General features: G+C 41.0%; 1 protein-coding gene across 1 annotated transcript; it reads left to right on the top strand.

Annotated features, from left to right (window-relative positions):
- Positions 1-2955: 2955 nt before the first annotated feature.
- On the top strand, positions 2956-8661 carry LOC125531367 (BTB/POZ domain-containing protein POB1-like). The gene is made up of 7 exons (XM_048695781.1): positions 2956-3310; positions 4181-4246; positions 4532-4620; positions 4690-4753; positions 6020-6299; positions 6379-7290; positions 8264-8661. Exons 1-6 carry the CDS (start codon positions 3058-3060, stop codon positions 7184-7186), a joined length of 1560 nt encoding a protein of 519 aa, XP_048551738.1. The 5' UTR covers positions 2956-3057; the 3' UTR covers positions 7187-7290; positions 8264-8661.
- The last annotated feature ends 274 nt before the right edge of the window (positions 8662-8935 follow it).

The following is an 8935-nucleotide window of genomic DNA, read 5'->3' as shown; positions in this document are numbered from 1 at the left end:
GGTCCGCACGCTTAAGGTTTCAATGACAGTTATATTATGAGTTTATATATTTTGATGTACCGAAGGTTGTTCGGAGTCCCGGATGTGATCAAGGACATGACGAGGAGTCTCGAAATGGTCGAGACATGAAGATTGATATATTGGAAGCCTATGTTTGGATGTAGGAAGTGTTCCAGGTACCGGAGTACCAGGAGGTTACCAGACCCCCCGGGGGCTTAATGGGCCTACATGGGCCTTAGTGGAAATAGAGGGAAGCAAGGGGAGTGTGGGGCACGCCCCCAAGGCCCAAACCGAATTGGTTTAGGGCAAGGGGGCTGGCCCCCTCTTTCCTTCTTTCCCTCTCTCTTTTCCTTCTCCCGAATCCTATTCCAACTAGGAAAGGGGGGGAGTCCTACTCCCGGTGGGAGTAGGACTCCTGCTGGCGCACCCTCTCCCTGGCCGGCCACACCCCCCTTGCTCCTTTATATACGGGGCAGGGGGGCACCTCATAGACACAACAATTGATCAAGTTGATCTTTTAGCCGTGTGCGGTGCCCCCCTCCACCATAGTCCACCTCGATAAAACTGTAGCGGTGCTTAGGCGAAGCCCTACGTCGGTAGAACATCAACATCGTCACCACGCCGTCGTGCTGACGAAACTCCTCCTCACCACTCGGCTGGCCCGGAGTTCGAGGGACATCATCGGGCTGAACGTGTGCTGAACTCGGAGGTGCCGTACGTTCGGTACTTGATCGGTCGGATCGTGAAGACGTACGGCTACATCAACCGCGTTGTGCTAACGCTTCCGCTTTTGGTCTACGAGGGTACGTAGACAACACTCTCCCCTCTTGTTGCTATGCATCACCATGATCTTGCGTGTGCGTAGGAATTTTTTTAAAATTACTACGTTCCCCAACAAGTAGTTCGAGCCGGTTTGGAGCTGTGTCGGCGATATGCAGAGACCAAGTCGGCAATTTCCTTGGAGCATCATCCATCATCTTCAAACATATTAAAGATCCTGCTACTCTAGAAGCATTGGCAGTATGGGAAGGCCTCGATCTAGCAGCTGATCTAAACATCACAAAGGCACATGTTGCTACAGATTGCAAGGTTATCGCAAGTGAGATTGGCAGGAGAAGCACTGCGGCTTACGGGCCAGTGGTTAGAGAAATTGAGTTGCAAGTGTCCTCTTTCATTTCATGTAAAGTAGTTTATCAGTCTAGGAGCTCAAATTATGATGCTCACAACTTAGCAAAGCATGCTTTAACTCTGAGCGTTGGCCGCCATGTTTGGTTAGGCCAGCATGAAGGCATTCTATTCGTCCCTGTAAACATTGTGATGACGTAATAAAGCTTTGCAAGGTTGCCTAAAAAAACCTCTATAGTATTGACCATCTTGTGCTAGCTATTGCGCTAGACCAGGTGTTGTTTTTAGATTTGCAGCGCAACTCTAAAAGAAACTGCCGACAACAGTAAAAGTGTAAAAGATTCGCAAAAGCTAAAGTCCCAATGAGGCATGGAACCGAAGATCTCCTGATAGTGCTTTTTTCAAAGGCGATTTTGGACATTTCTTGAAAAAACGGAATAATTTTTTCAAAGGCAATATTTTTGAAAACCTAAACATTTTCTAAATAACGCGAACAAAATGTAGAATGTTCTGAAAAGTGCAAGCATTTTGTAAATTGTGAAGAAAATTTGAAAATTGGAACATTTATAAATTTCTGAACAATTTTTAAAAGCTTCGACCCTGAACAAATTTTGAAAATGGGAACATTTTTTAATTTCTGAACAAATTTTGAAAAATACGAACATTTTTGGAAAATGCGAACAATCTTTGAATCTATGATATTTCAAACAATCTTTGAACATGTTCTAAAATTTGGATATCTTTTTGAAAATACAAACATTTTTTGAAACTCAAACACTTCTAAAATTGGTGCTCAAATATAAAAAAGGGATTTTTTTAATTTCTGAACAATTTCAAATTAGTCTATGTTTTGAAAATATGCAAGCATTTTCTGAATTTCTGAACACATTTTCAACAACAAGAGTATTTTTTTGAATACATGATTTTTTTTGAAACCACAAACATTTCTCGAATGTTTGAACAAATATTTGAAAAAAAATTAAAAAATTTCATGAAATTCCGAACAAAAAAGTTTATCTACGAACATTTTTGGAATCTATGATCAAAAATTGAAAAATGGAAGTTTTCATCAAATTCCGAATAAAAAATTGGAACTACTAACATATTTAAAATTTGTGATGAAATTTTGAAAATAGGAACATTTTTTGTATTTATTTTTTTAAAAACATGAAATTATTTTGAAATTCCTTCACATTTTTGGAATGTCCAAACAATTTTTGATAAGAGGAACAGTTTTTGAAAATCTAAACAAAATTTGAAATTTTTGAACAAAAATAAATAATAAAAGTAAATTTTAAAAAGGCAAAAACAAAAAAGAAAGAAAAGGAACATTCTCTAAAACTTGTGAAAAATTTGAACAAAAACATTCCAAACACTTTTTGTAAAACAAGAACATCTTTGGAAATGCCCAATGTTTTTTGAAAAATCCAAACAATTTTTATGGACACAAACATTTTATAAAATTTTGAACCTTTTTGGATACACGAACATATTTTGAAATTTCCGAACAATTTCAAAAGAAACGAAAAAAGAAAAAAACGAAAAAAGGAAAAGAAAGGAGAAAAGAAACAGAAAACGGAAAAAAGAATTTAAACAGAAAAACATAAAAAAAGAATTCCCAAAACCGGCTGCCTCGCTGTGGGGGAGTGGGCCGGTCCAATTCTCGAGCCCGTTGGGGGTGGCCTGTGCGAATTCTCGACATTTTGACGCAGTTAGCGTCAAATAAGATTTTCCGTCGAACGCCTGCGGTCGGCCCATCACAGGCCGCCGACTCGACTTGGACTTCTCCAAAACAAGAGGACGCGCCTCCTCGGGAACCCGCAACGGCCGTATCCACCAGCACACCCGCCCCCTCGCCCCCAAATCGAAATCACCGCTCCTCTCCTCGCCTCGAGAAATTAGGGTTTACGCCCGGAGGAGCTGGCGGAGGCTATGGCCGGCGGGGAGGAGAGGCCGCCGGGGCTGGCGCCAGGGGTTGCGTCGAGTTTCGAGTTTGCGCTCAATTCCGCGGCGTTTTCCGATCGAGTTCTGCGCCTCGAGATAGCGGCCGAGGATTGCGAGGCGCCGTTCGTCGGCGAAGGATCGCCCTGCGACTCGCCGCGTAGCATATTCGAGACGGGGCTCGGCTTGGGAGGTACCTCGGCCAAGTCGGTGCGACCTCGCAAGCGCCGCAGACAAGACGACGGTGCGTAGTGTGTGCTCCCCTCTCCCCTCTCCTCCCTCGCCTTCACTGTGCAATTCTTCTTTGTTTGCAAAGAAACAAATGTTCGGGTTTGGGAATTGGGATACCAAAAGTTCGCAAGCAACCCAAATGTTCAAACACTCCCAAGGTTCGAACCCCTTTGATATGTACTCTGCATTATCGTGGACTAGGGGGTGTTTTCTTTCTGTGAGGGAAGTTGATAGTAACTACTTGTGGCCATTCTTGATTGTTACTAGAATGTAGAGACACTCCTGTTGTAAAAGGCAAACCAGATGTCGTATTGAATGATGGCACCTTCAGTAGATTGACATGAGAATCCAGCTTGTGGCCTTCCCTGCTATATCGAGTTAGTTTATTGACATGTCAGACCCAAAGATTGACCGTATATTGACACGTGGAGAAATTTTGTGTCCATGATTAATTTTGTCGCCATTTCTGATTACTTGATTAGTAAAACTCAAATGGGGGAAAGCAGCGAGTGATCAACTCCCCTTAACAACTCAACTGATGCAACTATTTAGGTGTTTTGGTCCTTTTGTTCGAAGTTATCACTCGTGATAAAATATCAATTTGTCCATGGCACACTCATATTTGTTTCGCCATCCTGTTTGAGTTGATCATCGTACTGTAATGTTTTACCATACCATTTGGTTATGCATTTAATTTCTGAATCATGAATCACGTCTAGGGGAAGTAGTCGTTTGCGGTTTTGATAAAAATCTTGTCTCAGAGGTTCTCATAGTGACACCTAAAAGATTAAATCTATGTAATCATCTGACGTGTTTAGTTAAATCCATGTAGCCACTGTGATTCCTGACGAAGCGACTTTTCTTTTGTCATTTCCATGTGCAGAATCTGCACCTCGCAGCTCTGAGGTTGAATCAGATGGAAATAATTTAGCTGTCATTGGTGAACATGGTACGACAGCTGCAACTTCAACCGTTCCTTATAGTGATGGTTTTAAACTTTTAACCTTTCTGTTATATATCAATTTGTCACAAACACCTGCAAGTTCAACCGTTCCCTTTTGTGATGGATTTAAACTGTTATAACCGTCCTGTTATATATCAATTTGTCATAAACAGTTGCAAATTCAACGGCTCCCTTCAGTGATGGTTTTTAGCTTTTAGCCTTTCTGATGTAAACTAAAATATTTAATGAGCAAACATGACCTTTTATCTCTCTGATCTTGGTATTTCGTAGGTGATTCCACTGGCAGACCTGTTTTAAGAGTAAAGCATATTCACGTCAGCTCCCTGCTACTTGCTTCTAAAAGCCCGTACTTTTACAAGGTAATCGTCAGACCTTCTGAAATGCATCTTCTATAGTCAGCAGGCTGAGCTTAACTTTATGCTCTTTAGCTCTTCTCGAACGGAATGCAAGAATCGAACCTCAAGGAAATAACACTAAGGATTATGGACTATGGTAATGTGTCAACTCAACTCATCTTGAGCATTCTTTCTTTCTTGTGTAAACCCCCCCCCCCCCCCCTGGACCCCCTTGGACAGATTGCATAACCTATTTAATCCAATTTGGAAGAAATCCTTTTCCCCTCATCATGCAAGCATCATATGGTATCAGAAAGCGTAAAAATGAATTCACTGCCGCACTAAATTTAAAAAAAATTGTGTAGTGATTAAAAGTGCATTACTCAACAGGGTTTGTTTGTAAATGGTGCTTGATCGAGTCTATGATAGCGGTGCTATTACAGTCATATTTAGCTATAGGCCTGTTGAAAAGTACATGACTTGGCATAGTTTGTTTATAGATGATGCTTGATCATGTCTATGAAATCAGTGCTGCGACGGTCATATTTTGCTACAGGTCTGTTCTATATTGCAGCAATAAATAGTTGATATGGTACCGTTACAGCTACTTAATTTTACTGTAGAAAGCCTTTTGTGAAGTATTACTTCAGATATTTCAAGGCGTTTCAACTGAAACTCAAATGCCAAAACTACTCGTAATTCATTGCTATAAATTCTGAACTGTCAATGTATTCCTTATGGTAAATTTTATTACTCCCTCCGATCCAAATTAATTGACGCAGCCTCTTTACAACCTCTATAATGTTGTATAGAGGTTGCGTCAATTAATTCGGATCGGAAGGAGTAGATCAGAACCTAGGTGATGAGGTTGTAAAATGCCAAATTTCAGGAAGAAATAAAGGAATTGGCCCTCCATATTTTTACTTATGTCAAAGTTGTATCAGGTCAGGCTAGGTGATTAGGAGATAAGTGCCAAAGTTTAGGAAGAAATTAGAGGAAAGGGCCCTCATTAATTTCATGTGAATTTGTGATGACAGTGATGTCTGAATGTTGTGAAGTGAAGTATGAACTGCTAGCAACTTGGTTAGATTCTACAGTATAGTAAACTAAGGTGAAGTGTTCTGTCTGCGCTTGGATGTATTCCTTCTTATGCATTTTGTCTAATTACTACTGCAAGCCTGTCGAGACATTTATGCAGTGTATCTTTATGGACGCTAGCTAAATTAATGGATGCAGTTGCCCAAGTTGAACGATTTGGGTTTTTGGCGGCAAGTTATATAATTAGCATGCTTCCCTTTTCATGGCCATACTAGTGTGCACATAAAAGGATTAATTCTAACACAGTTAGCTGTGCCTTTTGTTGCATTTCTGAACTGAACTATTGTTAATTCATAGTACTTATGTTTTCACTTTACTTGGATAGAGGATGAAGCCTTCCCAGAGCTTTTGCACTTCATTTACAGTGGAACAATTAAGACAAGCGATCCTGTCCTGGTTCTCAAAGTTATGTGTGTTGCTGATAGATTTGAGGTTGTCGATTGCATGAGCTATTGTACCCAGCTGTTGATTAGTCTACCCATGACAAAAGAATTAGCTTTTGTGTATCTTGAATATGAGTGCTCAGTCCCAATGTCAGATGTCCTTCAGCCTGTGAAAGCAGCAGCCCAGGAATTTCTGGCTGACAAGTACAAAAACCTGTCAATGTGAGTTATCACATTTTTGATAAATTTGGCATTGCTGTCTTGATATATGAACTGGATGTTTAATTTGATCCTGTTTCAGGTCTGAAACTGAGTTTCTGGAAATGCCACTATCAGGAATTAAAGCTATATTCTCAAGCAACAACTTGAAGGTTTTTTCAGAGGACTTGGTCTTGGCTTTTCTGCTCAAGTGGGCTCTTGCCAATTACCCAGAAACAGTAGAAAGGCGTAGGATCTTGATCAACCATTTGCTTCCAATGGTGCGTTTCAATCAGATGAGTTGTGGAAAATTGCGATGGCTTTTGTCTTGTTCGCATTTGGACGCTCGTCATTCTGCATATATTGTGGCTTCAGCTCTTCTGTACAAGTACAGTTCACCACACAGAGTCCTTCCTGCCATATCAGATATCCATTGCAGTTTTTTGGAGCGGACATACAAGCACAAACCAGTGAAGACCATTGAATTGGAGCGTCCCCATAACCGATGTATTGCTTATATGGATCTCAAATCTGAGGAGTGCAGCAATCTCTCTCCATCCAGAAGTATCAGGTCACAAGCATTCGACTTTGCAGGGCACTCCTTTTTCCTCATTGTACAGCGCACTGTTAATGCTCAACTGGGGATTCACTGTTTCGGACTGTATTTGGCAGTCGAAAAAGGAGTATCAGTGCCAATAACCATAGAGTTCAAATTTGCAGCGAGAACAAAAGCTGTTGGTGACTTTGTGTCTAACTTCAGACATATCAAGACATTCACCAGCGAAAGTAATCAACTAGGATCCCGAGATCTCTTTAACATGTCCTGGGGTCAGGTCTTTTCTGAAGCAAGTCAATTTTTACTTGATGACATGTTATATCTTCGAGCTGAGCTGACTGTAAGGCAACCTTAGTCCCAGACCCCACTCAATGACAATTCTTGATTTTATCTGTTCTCTGACCTGCTCCGTAGAGAGGACCTCATCAACATCGTGATTTTCCGAGTTGGGTACACCAGGTGAGAATTGCACTCCTATTTAGCAGTACCCGTAACGTTTGTTCTGCCGTTGCAAAATGGAACTATGCCTTTTCTCTTTATATGTACATTCGCCACAGTGCTCACATGACAAATTATTGGAATTGAGGAAATAGCAGTTTGACTTGCTTGTCTGATGTATTGTGTTTGTCAGTTTGCTGTGCCGGTAGCATGTGATATTTCAAATGCTTAATGGGAAAATACATGAGAGTTATAATGTGATTGCATAATACCGTGTACTAATTCATGTATTTAAATTATGCTACATAAGGATAAATGAACATAAGTATTGTATTAATCTATTCAATTGGTTAAATACGCAGTTTATAGGGCTGATCACCATATCTGTCTTTGAATTAGTTGGTTTATCAGTCTGTGGTCCGTGTTCAATCATCCCGTTTGATACCTTTGTCTTGTGTTCGGGTTCAAATCATGCGCTGCCAGTGGCATGCTGCTGCCTGTAGTGGTTTAAAGTTTGCTGACAGTTAAAGATAGATTTATACTGATTCAGAAGCTACCGACAGGCTAAAAACACTTATGTTCTGTTCCTGTAGCTGGTTTCATGATGTAGAAAAATATGAACTGTTCATGATGGCTAAAAGCACTTTTGTTCTGTTCTGTTCCATACTCAACCATGAGAAATATGAACTTGCAGAAGCTTATTCTATCATCATGTAAAATCTACTCATTCTACCATGATATATATATGCTGGTGCACTGGGCAATCTTAAATGCCGAGCTGTTTCTGAAATAGAATCTTCTTTGAGTTATCTTCACATGTGTTCTCACGTGTAGTATATGCTCTAGCGGCCATTGTGCTGTATGATATTGGGTTTTGAGGAAATTAGTGTTAGTATATGATAATGTATCAGTGCTCATCTTCTGTGCACCACCTCCTGATCCTATGACTTGATTATTTTGCTTACGGTCTCTGACCTCTATCACTTGGTTCCAGGGCATGGCTGACCGAGGCTTCCATATCTTGATGCTGAATAGGAGGCAAGTATAGGATCAGACAAGAAAGCTACCCTCTTCACCTGGGACAGTAGCGTCAATGCGTCCGCAGTTTTACTGTAGAGTGATGGCTTGGCAACGATTAGCAGTTTACCTTCGTCTCTCTGAACATTTCGGACGGTACAGTGTGTACAGCTTCCTCCAGAATAGTACAGTAGCTCTATTAAGGAAAGGTGCCAAGTGATGCACTCTTGTTCGCCACTTCACATTTGGAGTGCTAGGAAACGATGATGTTTGTTGTATAGCGTTTTTGGAGTCTCGGAGAAATTAAACTCGATGTAGCTTTCAGGATGAATTTGTGCTGAAAGTGCCGATATCCCCACTTTTTTTTTGGTTGTTGATTGCTGCATTCTACATCCATGTTGATTTTTTTATGCATTTTGGTAGCCAGATTAGCAGTTTACTACTCCCTCCGTTGAACCGTCTTGTTGAATGTTATGTGATCATCCGCGAACCATGCAGGATTTTTATTTTTATTTTGAAATGAACTGGACCATGCAACCTTGGATACGCCACATGCGGCACGGCAGCAAAACCAGCGGAACCACCGAAATGCGCACGGCATGTCATAGCTGCGCTCTCATGTCGCGGCCGCGGTGGACAGTGGCTCCGC

Source organism: Triticum urartu, unplaced genomic scaffold, assembly GCF_003073215.2.
Source record: "Triticum urartu cultivar G1812 unplaced genomic scaffold, Tu2.1 TuUngrouped_contig_6987, whole genome shotgun sequence".
NCBI lineage: Eukaryota > Viridiplantae > Streptophyta > Magnoliopsida > Poales > Poaceae > Triticum > Triticum urartu.
This window is presented reverse-complemented; position numbering and strand designations above follow the sequence as displayed.

Bases quoted from the DNA above. Each gene is read 5' to 3' on its own strand.
- LOC125531367 (XM_048695781.1), top strand. From the start codon at position 3,058: ATGGCCGGCGGGGAGGAGAGGCCGCCGGGGCTGGCGCCAGGGGTTGCG. The intron at 4,621-4,689 runs GTAATCGTCAGA...TATGCTCTTTAG, and splicing joins AAAGCCCGTACTTTTACAAG to CTCTTCTCGAACGGAATGCA. The intron at 6,300-6,378 runs GTGAGTTATCAC...ATCCTGTTTCAG, and splicing joins AAGTACAAAAACCTGTCAAT to GTCTGAAACTGAGTTTCTGG.